This window comes from Podarcis filfolensis (assembly GCF_964270895.1).
Source record: "Podarcis filfolensis genome assembly, chromosome: 10".
Classification (NCBI taxonomy): Eukaryota; Metazoa; Chordata; class Lepidosauria; order Squamata; family Lacertidae; genus Podarcis; species Podarcis filfolensis.
In genome coordinates this window covers 15,422,192-15,437,438 of record NC_139612.1, presented here as the reverse complement: position 1 = coordinate 15,437,438, position 15,247 = coordinate 15,422,192, and the positions used below count along the sequence as shown (strand labels likewise).

General features: G+C 42.0%; 1 protein-coding gene across 3 annotated transcripts in view; it reads left to right on the top strand.

Moving 5' to 3' along the window:
• The window catches only part of PLXNB2 (plexin B2), a 331,464-nt gene that overhangs the window by 228,230 nt on the left and 87,987 nt on the right, over positions 1-15,247 (top strand). For all 3 annotated transcript variants that reach the window (XM_083574852.1, XM_083574854.1, XM_083574853.1), the window contains exons 4-6: positions 4,870-5,986; positions 8,399-8,581; positions 10,739-10,861. In XM_083574852.1, the coding sequence (XP_083430978.1) occupies positions 4,883-5,986; positions 8,399-8,581; positions 10,739-10,861 (1,410 nt within the window). In that variant the 5' untranslated portion in view covers positions 4,870-4,882. The remainder of the gene's footprint in view (positions 1-4,869; positions 5,987-8,398; positions 8,582-10,738; positions 10,862-15,247) is intronic.

Sequence of the window (15,247 nt, the reverse complement as noted above, 5' to 3'; positions counted from 1 at the left end):
GAAGGACACATCTTAGCTTGATATCAAACTGTTAACAATGGGGGCAATAGCATATCCAGTAGAAGGGAGCTCCTTATCCAGGGTGCCATAGCAGAGAAGGCCCTGCTCTGCATTGTCACATAGTGAATGGCAACTGTTGATTGAGCTACGAGCAGGACGTAGGAAATGGAAAAGATGCGTTTTCAGATACTTGGGTCCCACCAAAATTGGCATCTTAAATGGGACCTGGTAGCGATTAGGCACCCAGTGCAGCTTGGTGGTGCATGACCTCACTTTGGCAATAAGATTTCTTCCACATGGTCAGGCATAATTGTGAGCTCTCACCTGTAGCCATAATTGCGTCTCCATTGTATGACCTGTTTCATTGCCCAGCATGCCTCTGAAAACCATGCAACCACCCAACCTCCACATTGCCAGAGAAGACCTTTATGACCCCACTACTGCAGTTAGAAAGACAAACTCTCTGTTTGTTCCAGAGCGATCTTATTCTTGCAGTGCATAATACCCTGTTTCTATGGCCTTTTTGAAGGGGACGTTCACTGCACCTCTGTTGCTTAGCTTCTGGCATAGCTTCTAAGTCTCACTTGCTTCCCAGTGCTGGCTTGCTTTCTTTCTTTTTTATTTTGTGGTATTTTTGCTTTTATGCTCCCTGTACCTTAAGAAATGCGACTGACAAATGTTTACGGTAAACAAATGCTTGATGAGATGAGACCGCTGTCAAAGTTGCTCAGAAGTCTCCTGTATCCTGGGCAGACCTTTGTCGAAGTTAAAGTATAATAAAGTGTGCTGCAGTTGTGTGTCATCTCTGCACGCTTTACTAGGTGCTGTCCTTAACTTAAAGCCTTCATAGTTTTTTATCCTCCAGCTGCCGGGTTTAAGACCCCAAGGGAAGTTATGTGCACTATCATTTACCCCCGTTTATGTATCTAGTCATAAAAATACAGTGATCGCTGCCAGGAAGGAGCAGAATTAGTGGGTGGTTAGAAATGTCAATATGGGCACAGGCATATGACTCTTTCCTCTCCTGCCTGAAACTTCCTTGCAGATTGGATATTGACTTTTTTTGGTCTCATTAGCCAGTGGAACTGATGAGTCAGGCAGCTCCAGCGAGCAGTTCACTTTTCTGCCAACTTAAGGCTTCTGTTTTGGCGCAGACGACCAGATTCTCTTCCCCCCACAACATGTTTTTTCCTTTGGTGCCCTGTGCTGTTTACACCCACCCTTGTGTTAGTCCCTGCTCTTTCTAGGTTAGGTTTCCTTGTCTTAAATTGCTGTCTCTGAGGCCTGACATTTGTCTTTGCCGGTCTAGAGCTTTTGGTTCTGGCTTGAGCTTCCTTTGAGCTTTCCAAATCCTCTCCTCAGCATGTCAGCTGTGAATGCTTGGGTGATTAATGATTGGAATTGAGACTGCTGGATCACATAGTCTTTCCTCCGATTTCCCTTCCTCTGAATAATAGCTTTGCAGGCCTGTCATTATTTGCAAGGGGGCGGGACATCTGTGGTTTGGAAGCCACTGAGGTTACTAACACAGAGAGACCCTATGTATTCTAGGTTGCCAGATAAACTCCTCCTCCTCCTCAGGATGGAGCAAAATCATTTAAAGTGATGGAGGAGAGAAAACATCAATAGTATTATGGAAGGTAAAGGTGGGTGGGTGGAAACACTTGAAACACCCGGAGAAATTCTCAAAGCTAATACAGTGGTACCTCAGGTTACATACGCTTCAGGTTACAGACTCCGCTAACCCAGAAATAGTACCTCGGGTTAAGAACTTTGCTTCAGGATGAGAACAGAAATCGTGCTCCAGCGGCACGATGGCAGCAGGAGGCCCCATTAGCTAAAGTGGTGCTTCAGGTTAAGAACAGTTTCAGGTTAAGAACGGACCTCCAGAACGAATTAAGTACTTAACCCGAGGTACCACTGTATAAATTTTCTTGAAATTCAGTCATCACGGAGCTGGTCCCAGCGTAACATTTTACCGAAGCCAAGCAGTTACACATGCAAATCATTACATTAGAACTGAATATGCATTTGGGGGAGGGGGAATATCTGTGAAAAGGACGCTAGATTTCTGCCAGCTCGCCTGATTTCAGATTTTGCCTAAAAATGCAAATGATCATTTCTGTCATATCACAGAATGTGTGCTCAGGAATCCCCGCATCCAGTCAAGTTCATGAAATCCAATTGCAGGTTTCTCTAACTTATTCTAATTTCCACCCAGCCTGGACCTACCCACACCTCCAATTCTCCCTGCTTTATTTCTTCTGCTTTAAATATGGGCACAGGCACAGCTGCTAGCATATCACCTGCCAGACTTGCATGCATATTGAATTAGTGTTCTGGAATAGCTAGTGGAGTGTTGGTTGCTCCTGAAGATGCATGTACTCCCACTGTATGATGTTGCTTGCGAGTTCATTAATCGGGCTTTATTGATTGTATATTAGAGCTTAGTAAAAAACCAGCTGGGTCTCAAGCAATTGTTGATGCAGAAAGGCATCAGAGCAGCAGAAGCAGGCCGCTCAAAAGAAGAAGAAAACTGGGATTTGGAGTACACGGTCTGCAGGGTGGATTTGATATAAATCAAATCAATTTAAATCAAGAATTAAATCACTAGTCAGTAAGACTTGATTTTTTTTTATTTTTACTGAAAGACACAATCTTGCTGGTATAATCTTAATATTTACAACCAGATGAAGGTTTCATTTTTGGAATAATAAATTTTCAGAGTAGTTTTTACAGTTATATCAAAAATTACTGGTTTGATTATACTATTAGAAATACATAGACAGATAATGATGAAATTATTGTGAGGTTTAATAAGTTAACTCTTTATATTTGGACAGCTTTTCTGCTGTACTTTATTGGAAGGAGAAAAATAATCATTTCCTTAATAACAATTTAAACAATGTGTTTAACTAAATCAGTAACATTATAGCATGTGTATCCATGTTTGTTAACTTATGTGGTTGGACAATAAAAAAAAACTTAGAGTGAGTTTTAGCACACATGAAAAGCTTAAAACAAATCCTTATTTCCTGATGAATAGGCTTCAGAATATAATGTAACTTAAATAGAAAACTATATTTAGAAAGATTTTTCCTCCAAAAGCATTTTATTTTAAAAATCCAATTTAAATTTAAAAATCCAATTTAATTTTTTTTTAAAATCCGATTTTTTTAAAAAAAATATTTTTTTCAACTAATTGATTTTTATCCAACCTGGCGGTCTGCAAGAAGACCAAGTCTGCTAATGCATGAGTGTATGTTTGTGTATGAAGCTAATTTCAACCAAGATTTTTGGCATCCACAAGTCTTGTATTACATACTCCTTCAGTGCCTTTTGGAAGCAGAGAACATGGTTGAGAAATGTTTGCATTAATAAAGGAACAGAGACACTAGTGCTGTTGTACATAATCCACGTAGGGCAGCCAACCTGTAGTTCAGTGAACATCCTGCTTTGGTTGCCTGCATGCGACTGCAGAGAGAAGGAGGTTGTCTAGCAAACTACTGAAGTGGTTACCCAATGGGTTCTTGCATTGGTTCAGTGCAACCAAGTATGGCAAGTTTGAGGAAGGCCACATAGCTTGAGTTAGTTTGGCTGCCACAGATCACTGTGTTAGATGTGCCGACCAGGTGTGGGCTCCAACACTCTCCCATGTCTGGACTTGAATTGAATCAGCACTGAGAAAATAGCATTACTGGGTAGTACTTTTTCATGAATGATCAGATCGTTCTGTGTACCATCTCTTGTTAGAGAAAGCTGGCTTGCTGAGAAAGCTGGCTTGCCTTAAAACTACCATATATTTCACTCCATAAGACGCACCTGACCATAAGATGCACCTAGTTTTTAGAGGAGGAAAACAAGAAAAAAAATATTCTGAACGAAACAGTGGATGTATGATTTTTGTGGTTCATGCTGTGGCCACAGTGTGACCACATTTTTGCGCCATTGCGGCCCTACGCAGCAGTGGATGCATAATTTTTTTGCTGCAGGCTGTAGCCATGGACATGCTATGTGATCTGATGGTGAATTTTGTATACACACTGCTAAGGTGGTAGTAAACGAGAGAGCCACGTATTCTCATAAGCAACGCTAGCTGTCATTTGAGCAACACAACTGGTTTTTAGAAACGTAGGTCATTTGCTGCTCTCTGAGTTAAAGTCAAAGCATGGCATACATGTGTAGAAGGGGAAGGTGGGGGAGGAGGTTATACACTTTGTGGGGAGGGGGGGCAAGCAAAATAAATAAATTGCAGTACTGCAGATTATAAGAAACATAGCTGCTGTTGAAAATGTCAGTGCTATGCCAAACTCCCTCCCCATTCCTACCAGTACCATTTCCACACAATAACCAGCCACACTTTCTTCGCCACTGCTGATTAATTTTGGCAGTAGCAATTAGACGCAAGAATTTAAACCCACCATATGTTAAGTTGAAGCCTTAATTATTATATAACCAAGCATACTCCTGATGAGGGACACTGATGGGCAGTATAACTTATTTATTATAATTTCTTTTTAAGCCTGTTATTTTTGAGAAGGGATTTAAACTCTTAATGCTCGCATTCTGAAGTATTCAAAGCACATCATCTGCAAAAAGATTTTATTTGTGCTTCATTCCTTCAACCATGATGCCCTCAATACCGCTTTGCAATCTCAAATTTATTGCTAGAACCTCTATTGCTACCACAAAAAGTAGCAGCAATAGAGGGCAGCTCTGTTTAGTTCCTCTTATTAATAACAAAGCCGACTGAACCTTCTCCGTTGATTGTGATTTTTTTGCCAAATATCTTAATTCCTTAGCAAGATTATACGGGAACAAATCTCATTTTTCTCTAGAAGTAATATATTTCATATGTTTCTTTCTCAGGTATCGCACAGAAATGGCTGTTTGGATTTGGACCCTGAGCATTCTGAGCTTCTCTTGTTTGACCTGTGCACTGAGGCCTAAGAAATGGGATTCGTTTCTGACCAACACAGAACTGAACCACCTGACGGTGAACCACAAAACGGGAACAGTCTATTTAGGAGCAGTTAATGCCCTTCATCAGCTTACGGGAGACTTGAAACCCTATCCGTCCGTGGGTGAGGTATCAACTGGGCCACAACTTGATAACAAAATGTGCACACCTCCCATTGATGCAAACCAGTGTACTGAAGCAAAAGACACTGACAATTACAATAAGATATTTTTGCTGGACACACAAGAGGGACAAATTGTGGTTTGCGGGAGCCTGTTTAAGGGCATCTGTTGCATAAGAGAGCTCGAGAACATTTCAAAGATAGTTTACTATGAGAACGGCAGCGGGGAGAAATCGTTTGTTGCAAGCAACGACGAAGAGGTAGCCACAGTGGGGCTGATCACCTCTTTGAAAAAAGGCCGAATGATGTTTGTGGGAAAGGGAAATGGACCAAGTGACAATGGGATCATAATCAGCACTCGGCAACTTTTCGACGGGGATGGGAAAGACATTTTTGAACTGTATGCAGAGCCTGCTGTGATCAAATCAACTTACCCTTCCTCAAGCACGCAGCAGTTTCTGTACATCTTTGAAGACAGCAAATATGTGTATTTTATTTTCAATCAGTATGAAAAGCAGCCCCTTAAAAACCGGACAGTAATTGGGCGGCTCTGCAAGGAAGACGAACAGTACCATTCCTACTTTGAAATGGACTTGGAATGTAAAGATGCCAGTGGTCCTTACAACCAGTGTAATGCTGTCTATGCCTCTGTGCCTGGGCAGGATCCAGCATCATCAGAGCCAGAGGATGGCGCCTCGTCAGAGGACAAAATGCTAATTGCACTTTTCAAGAGGATCAACAAAGACAATAACTCTGTGGAATCTGCCATGTGTGTGTTTTCCTTGGAGAAGATCAACCAAAAAATGGAGGAAAAACGGGAGCAATGCTATATGAAGGATAAACGGAACGTGTTTTACAAACCTTTCCGAACAGAAACCGCTCCGTGCACTTCTCAGTCTCACCCGGTAATATGAAAGCTTTAAAATATTTTTCTTTCTTTATTTATTTATTTGAAAAGGGAGGGACAGAAAGGTTGAAAACCCTGTGTTTTAGAAACACAATTTAAATCTGTGAAGCAAAAGTGTAAGGCCTGGGAGCTGGAATCTAAAATGTTTCAGCACAGGTCTTTTCGGCTCCAGATATTTTTTGCATAACATGTGAAATCTTTTTTCTTCTTCCCTGGCAATGTTATATCACTGATTTATACTAAGTTGTACTTAGGTTAATATTCAACTGACAAAAATAGTTATGCTCCTAGTGTTCACTTTTGGAAGCAAAGTGTAAATTTGACCATTCAGGTGTTTTAAGTGGGCTTAATCCAGTCGAAAGGTGCCACTGTCTCAGTGAGACAGATTTGCTTTGTATGTCCTAGTAAAGGTAAAGGTAAAGGTACCCCTGCCCATACGGGCCAGTCGTGTCCGACTCTAGGGTTGTGCGCCCATCTCACTTAAGAGGCTGGGGGCCAGCACTGTCCGAAGACACTTCCAGGTCACGTGACCAGCATGACGAAGCTGCTCTGGCGAGCCAGCACCAGCGCAGCACACAGAAACACCGTTTACCTTCCCGCTATTAGGCGGTACCTATTTATCTACTTGCACTTAGGGGTGCTTTCGAACTGCTAGGTGGGCAGGAGCTGGGACCGAAAAACGGGAGCTCACCCCGCCGCGGGGATTCGAACCGCCGACCATACGATCGGCAAGTCCTAGGCACTGAGGTGTCACCCACAGTGCCACCCGTGTCCCCTTGTATGTCCTACATTGAGATAAATCCAGTTTTAAATTGCTTCATTTGAACTGGATGATGCCCATTTCCCCCTTCCCCCTCATCACTAACATTCATAGCAGAAACCAGCACCAGAATTTTGCACTATGGACCCCACTGAATAGGCCTTCATTGATGCAGTTTGGGGACACAGAGTTGGTTTTCTATCTTTAATGTGGCATTTGTTATCAGTTTGTCTTCTAATCCTTTTGAAAAAGCTAAGATATTAGTTTTTCTCATTCTTGGAGACAATAATCTGGGGAGAACAACATTAAGTGTCAGTGTAATTATGACAAGCTTATATCTATAACTTTTTGATCAATCAATCAATCTCCTTTACTGGCATTAAAAAGTGCATCGTATACATGGATCAGAACACAGCACAGTTAACGAAACATAGTAGGAGATACTATAGGATAAAACTGTCCAGGCATGGACACTCAGGACCTATGGTGACATAATTTCATAGCATCACTCAAAAATCTTGCCGCATTCTCCACAACATCATTACAGTGGTACCTTGGTTTAAGAACAGTCCATTTTAAGAATGATATGGTTTACCAACTCCACAAAACTGGAAGCAGTGTCTTGGTTTGGGAACTTTACCTTGGTCTAAGAACGGAATCTGAAAGGTGGAAGGGCACTGGCAGCAGGAGGCCTCATTAGGGAAAGTGCGCTTCGGTTTAAGAACGGACTTCCAGAACGGATTAAGTTCATAAACCAAGGTACCACTGTACTAGCTTTTATAGCTTGTATCTGAAACCCAGCGAAATTATGGATGACTCTTTAAAAAAATAAAACAAAATGCTTCCTATCATGTACATTAGTGTCCTTTACATCCAGAAATTCACCTTAGATTTGAGTGTGGCCAGATTTTAATATTTTCTATCTTGTATTTCTTTAAAAAAATTAAAAGCTATAAAATGATTTCCCTCGTTCTAAAAGGGGGAAATATTACACAGGAGACTTTTTAAAGTATCCTCCAAATATCCCATTTTTCAGTTTGAAAAACTGCGTGTGGTGGTGGTGAGGAGGGGAATCTTCCATAGAGAAAATAAAAAAGGATTTCCAATGGGGCAATTTTCTGTGCCTTCCTATCTCTAAGACCAACCGCAGTGCCTCCCAACCCAAGCATGGGCCATGATCCCTTGATATAGCCTCTTCAAGGAAGGGCTTTCCTACTAACTAAGGACCCTCACATCCAAACAACTTCATATGGATGCCCTGCTTAAGATACGCAGAGAGGAGTTTCCACATCACAACATGCATCAGTTTGGGCTGAATTTGGGTGCCACCCGTACCATATATCCAGCCCACAGAATCTTTGTCCAGGGGATACCTGAGATATTCCTGCGACCACCTTAGGTCAGGGATGGATCATAAGCCACCTGAGGTCTCATCCCCCACCTGTGGGACCTTCAACTAGCAAGGATGGGGGAGATCTGCACCAGCAGTGATATAAGCTGAGCAGAGAGGTGTCTCCATCCAGTCAAACCCCCTCTACACATAGTGTGGCATAAAAGAGGGGGGTGGGTTGGATTTCATCCCTAGTTTCAAAGTTCAGAGTTTATTACCCGTCTGACTGTTCTGTTTCTGTTTCTTGCTTCATTTCTTAGAATTCAAGCCAAGCCTTTCCATGTGGTTCTGAACATTTACCATATCCTCTGGGAAGCAGAGAGGGAATTACTACAGAACCTTTATTGAAGAAGAAGGGTATAGACTTAACTGCAGTGACCTTTGCCGTAGAGAACACGCATACAGTAGCATTTGTTGGGACATCAGATGGCAGAATCCTGAAGGTAACCTCAATGTCTTAAATGCTTTCTTCTTGTTGTTGTTGTTGTTTAAAAAAGAAGCGTGGCCTATTTTTGCAATATAAGAAAGCTATGGCCAGAATGAATCTGCCATAGATATAAGGTTTACCCGGTATGTTGCTTGACTTTTAAATGAAACAAACTTTCAATAAAGCATTTCACGAAGTAAATTCGATAAGCATATTCAAACAATTTGTTTATATGTATTGTAGCAAAAGTGACGTATTGAACCCCAGAATTAAAAATAATCATAAAAAATAACCATTCCTGAACACCATGAAATCAAAATATGTGAGCATATTTCAACCCAAAATCAATAAAACCATGTTCAAATACAGTGGTACCTCAGTTTACGAACTAAATCTGTCCCTGAAGTTCTTCCTTAAACCGAATCTGTTCTTAAACCGAGGTGCACTTTCCCTAATGAGGCCTTCACTACCGGTGCCCTTCCACCGTTCGGTTTCTGTTTGTAGACCGAGGTAAAGTCCGCAAACCAGAACACTACTTCCAGTTTTGCAGAGTTCGTAAACTGAACCGTTTGTAAGCAGGACTGTTCTTAAACCAATTTACCACTGTATGTCCTTCTCAAAGCTGCACCTGTGTTTGCATTAAAATTCAAATAAACATAAACCCATTAGCCTTGCAGAAACCTGGAACACCTTCCATTTGTTGCCATTGTTATTTAGTAGAGTTAGGGCAACCAAAGTCTTCATTTAATCAAAGCCTGCTAGAGTTCTCCCTCATACTAATGTATCTTTTTTGTCCCATTCCCAACAGATAACTATAGCCATTGACGATGAGCTATATTACTGCTCTTTCTTATCTCCTTGTATGACCAGTTCACTGATGTGTTTGAAATGAGAAAGCTGTGGTTTGTGCAAACTACATTTGGCCTACGGACTAAAACTGGGAACCCACTTTGAATGATGTTTCCAGTTACGACTTGCAGGCAAATGATTTGTGCATACCAGAGCTTGATAGAACAGCAAACTCTACTAGCCTGCCAGGAGCAAGGAAGTCAAGGAGCATATTGGAGCACTTACAAGAAACAGAGCTCATGAGTGGAACGCTCAGACCCAATGGCAAAGAAAGTTAATTTCATTAAGCAAATGAAAAAGTAAGAGGGGTTAGAATATGACCAGGCTAACAGCAAGGTCTCTTGAGTATAAACCCTTAATAGATACAGTGATGCCCCGCAAGACGAACGCCTCGCAAGACGAAAAACCCGCTAGATGAAAGGGTTTTCCGTTTTGGAGGCGCTTCACAAAACGAATTTCCCTATGGGCTTCCTTCGCAAGACGAAAGCCCATAAGGAAATCTCCAGGACAGCGGGGAAGCGCAGCGCGTCTTCCCCACTGTCCTCGGACCTCCTCCGAAGGCTGGCGGTGGGGCGGAGAGACCTCCTCCCCGCGCCAGTCTTCGGATGGCTGTCCTGAAGACTTGCGGTTGGAGGAGGGTTTTCCTTCCCACCGCCAACATTCAGAATGCTGTTCTGAATGTTGGCGGTGGGGAGGAAAAACCCTCCTCCCACCGCAAGCCCCGGGAACAGAGGAGAAGCGCTGCGCGCCTTCCCCTCTGTTCCCGTACCTGTCCTGAAGGCTTGCGGTGGGGAGAGAAGCCCTTTTCCGCACCGCCAGCCTGGCAAGCGGTCTCCATAGGAACGCATTAATTGATTTTCAATGCATTCCTATGGGAAACCGTGCTTCGCAAGATGAAAAACTCACAAGAAGAAAAAACTTGCGGAACGAATTAATTTCGTCTTGCGAGGCACCACTGTATCCCTAATACAGAATAAGGATCAGAAATTATGAATGAATATATTGAGTGTAATTTTGAAACTTGTTTGACTCTTGTGGGCCCTTCCAGATGTACGGTTGTATGATTCTATGATCTCAATCATAACACATGAAAAAAAAATGGCAAAGAGCTTTGCCCAGATAGAAACTGATAATTTCGCCAGAATAGAGCGAGATTTTGAAAAGGCATTGATATTTTGGAAGAGCAGTGCTCCTTTCTTGCAGCTCAACCATTATTTCTTGGAGTGGTTTTGTTTTAAAATGAAAATGTCTAAATGTGTTTCAACTTAAATACGTTTTTTATTTACTGAAGTAGCTAAGATAATGTAGTTAATCTGTATTCCAGGTGTTTCTGTCGAATCCTGAAAAGGAATATGCTGGAGTCCTTGTTGAAAAAAACAAGCCTATTCAGAAAGATCTCGCCCTAGATGCTCTCCAAGAGAACTTGTATGTGATGACTGCAAGAGAGGTACAAAATGCTTGGACACAACAATGAAACTTTAAAGATCGTGTTTAATTTGAACATGTTTATCAGGGCATATCTGCAGGGTGAGCTGGACCTACAGCTGTGTTGCTAAACGGAAATCACAAGAAATATGCAGGAATAGTTCCTTGAGGCATACCAAATCAGAAGTTAACCAGCGTTCCCAGAGCTGCCACTCTGCACATGCCCCAAGACAATGTGATCTCTTTATTTTCATTCAGCAGGCAACTGTGCAGACCCATTACAAGTGCACAGAGAAAGCAACCTTTAGCATAGCTTCCTTCATGGAAAGCAAATGGCTCATCCTCATTAGATAGAGATGTGAAGGAACTCTGGGTGTAGAGCAGCAGCTAATTATGCACTTGGCCCAAAGCAAAAAGCCCCAGGAGATCTCCTGGTGTAATTTGTAGTTCGGCTTGGCCTTAGCCCAAGTCCAGCATGCTTTTTCATGGAAAAATAGGGAAATGGAAAGCAAGTAGGTATTGCAAAATTAAGAGATGTTTTTTAAAAAACAAAAAACAAACAGCAGAAGATGACATTTACCTCAGTTTATTTAAAAGGCCTGGGTGAACAAAGGCCTGACACCAAAAAGATCACAAAAGAGTGTGCCAGACAAACCTCGTTGGGAAGGCTGTTCTATAACTGAGGTGCCACCACTGAAAAGACACTGGTGGTGGCCTGCCTCAGTTCATTCAGCAGAGGCGCTGGGCACTGGGGTTTCAGTAGGAACAAATGACAGAAGGTAGTCTTTCAGGTAACCTTGTCCCAAACTATGTAAAGGTTAAAACTTTAAAGGTTAAAAACAGCCATTTTAATTTGTCCCTGAAATGGGCTGGGAGCCAGTACAACTGACAGGAGCATTGTTGTAATATGGTCAAACCACCCAGTGCCTGTTAATAATCTTGCATCCCAGTTATAGACCAACTAAGGTTTCCAGGGTGTTTTAAAGACAGCCCCAAATACACAAGACAACAATAGTATTGTGTAGAGGTTGGGAAATTCCTCCCCTGCATAGTCTCTTTTGTTTTATGTGGCACATAAGCAGATGCAGAAGCTCTGAGGGTTAGTAGTATTCCCTTTCAAAAATAGAACAGCACAAAGTAGTCATTATTCCTGCTAGCTTTGTGGCTCAGGGTCTGTTCCTCCATCTTCTGCTCAGCAAATTCAAAGCGTCATTAAGAATCGTCTACAGGTGCTTGTTTGGGCAATAGGCATGATTAGTATAATCAACACTGTGAAAGGATTCTCTTCAAGATTTTTTAAAAAAGCAAGAAGAGTAGATTTAAATTTAATTTGTATTTCTCTAATGACTTACAATTTAGTGCTAGGGTTATTGAGTGATTTTTTTCACATGACTATGGGTGTTTTGCCAGCCTACATCTGGGCCTGTTCACATGTTTCACTGACCCTTGTAATCCATGAGGTGTGATATTTGGAATCCCTTTTATCCAGAATTTATTGTATATTATGGGAAATTGCAGTGTCCCTTTAACCTTAACTACTTGGGGGAACAAATGAACCCAGATTTGGGTTCAAAGATAATAACATTTCTGCATGCAGGAACCCAAAGTTAAGACAGAAGGCAGAATTGGGATTCAATATGACCTTAACAGATTGGAGAACTGGGCCCAAACTAGCAGAATGAATTTCAGTAGCAACAAGTGTAAGGTTCTGCTGCATGAATATAAGATGGGAGGCGCCTGGCTTACCAGTAAAGTAAAGTAAAGGGACCCCTGACCATTAGGTCCAGTCATGGCCGACTCTGGGGTTGCGCTGCTCATCTCGCTTTATTGGCCGAGGGAGCCGGCGTACAGCTTCCGGGTCATGTGAACCAGAACAGTGCACGGAAACGCCATTTACCTTCCCACTGGAGCGGTACCTATTTATCTACTTGCACTTTGAGGTGCTTTCGAACTGCTAGGTTGGCAGGAGCAGGGACCAAGCAATGGGAGCTCACCCCGTTGCGGGGATTCGAACCACCGACCTTCTGATCGGCCAGTCCTAGGCTCTGTGGTTTAACCCACAACGTCACCCGTGTCCAGTTTATCAGTAGCACATGTTAAAAAGATATAAGGGTCTTTGTGGACCACAAGCTTGACTTGAGTAAACAGTGTGATGCAGCAGCAAAAAAAGGGAATGCTATTCTAGGCTGCATCAACAAAAGTATATGTAGTCATGACAGAGGGAGGGAGGTAAGCAAGCTTCCATAGATCACTTTAGAGCCCTGTCTTGTATAGTGTCCAAGGAAGCAACCCAAGTTATTTATAACATCCCCCAAATGGTTCAAAAGTAGTCAAAGGCTCCTTGCTGCCCAAAAGAAAATAGCAGAGAAAAGGCAAGATGAAGTGATAGGAAAGGTGTTGGAGCAATCTGTTGTCATGGCTGTCCCACAGGGATCAAACCAACAACTGTGGAACAACCAGATTGAGGAAGACCAAAGACAAGCAATGGTTGGAATAAGCGTCCCTCTAGGGGAAAAAGGAAGGCGAAGGAAGACAAAAAGTGACTTACGTTCAGTAGAAGGGAATGCTAGAGTGAGACTGATGCCACAGGCCAAAGCAGATTTTTTTGGATGATAAACGACAATACAAGTGGCGTTTGGGAATATACGTGAGAATTGTGACCCAATAAAAGCCATACTGTATCTGGAACATAGGTATAACAGGAATGTCCCTCATGAAGAGCAGAGATAGATGAGCTTAAGCTTTTGATATGATAAGAGAGAGTACAGTCCAAACAGAAAGAGGAAAGAAACTTCAGGTGCTACAAAACAAGGTTTATTTAGTGCCCAATGTGTTTCAGAGAAAATATTTTCACAAGGATACTGTAAAGTTGCAAATGCCACATAGAACAGAAAGAATGACTGGTACAGAATCAATACTGAGTGAGATACATTAAGTTTCTTTGTGTAAGTATATTACAAGCATTCAAAGCAATACTGCTACAACTTGTTTGTTTGAACAAAACCAAGTTAGAAACAAACCCCTGAAAATGAAACAATCGCAAATTCACTTGTGGGGTGGGGGAGTTTGGAGTTGGTTCCATTTTCATTTCTACCAGTTATCCTTCTCTTATTTATGTTTTTGAGCTCTCATACTGCCCTTGAGAGAGAAAATTTCACCAAAATCCCATTAGAGTCTAAACACTGTTTTGAGGCACCTGAATTTACCTCCATCCTCTCTCTCTCACTTTGGCCTGCTAGTGGTACTACCCCAGTTTTGTTGTTGCTTTTTTTAAGTTATCGTTGGAACAATGCCAATTACAAGAAAAGGAAGCATCTACCTCGTCAGGGCTAATTAATGACTGAATAGAGACATTTGCTTGTGTTAGCAGTTGGCAACTGGCTTCTATCTTAAATTAGGCACTGGCATAAATCCAGAGTTCTTGCACCTCTCAATCCTATGAGGCTTTCAGTAACAGCAGGCAACCAATGCTAAAGTTTCCTTCATCTCTACACTTGGAAAAATCCCACACTCATTGCACCGTCACCTGTAGAGTGAACCTAAAGGAACCAAAAGGCTTTGAGACATATGAACTGACCACCTTGGTAACAGAAAGCCATCTCATTGATATTTAATTGCTTTATGAATGTATCCCCAATGAAGCAAAACAAATGAAATTCTAAACACAATCCCTTGGGGATAAAATTGCCCTGAAACTTCCAGGTGTTTAGCGTCACGGACCACATCTAATATCAACAGGTAGATTCGAATCTGAGCATGTATAACATGCTTTGAATGTCCTATTTAAAGTATTTCTGTGCTTTTAGATAACTGTTTGGTATAGTTAGAGATACTATTCCTTGAGGAATATGCAAACATGGCATCATAGTAACTTTTGAAACTTTTTTGGTGATGAAAAAAATTAAAAGGTAAAGGACCCCTGGATGGTTACGTCTAGTCAAAGGTGACTATGGGGTTGTGGCGCTCATCACGCTTTCAGGCTGAGGGAGCCGGCGTTTGTCCACAGACAGCTTTCCGGATCATGTGGCCAGCAGGACTAAACCGCTTCTGGCGCAACTGAACACCATGACTGAAACCAGAGTAATAATCAGTGTTAGAAACTGATATATGAAAGCTAGGAGCTAAACGGCACCTTAAACCTAGGTTATAGGTGCAACAGTGGAATGTCTAGGCACCCTTTTTTATAACAAGAATACAAAGCTGAAAATGAATGAACTGCAGCTAAAATATTATGTTTTCACATGGTCTAGTCCTTGTCCCCCCACTGGCCACCCCGCTAATACTCTTAAGAGGGTCTCTTCTCCAGTCTTCAGAGAGTAGCTGCAAGTGGGGAGGCAGAAAAGGGTCCTCCTTTCCTTCCACTCTGCAGTTTTAATCTGAAATCTTAGGCGCAGTACTGCGCCCAGAG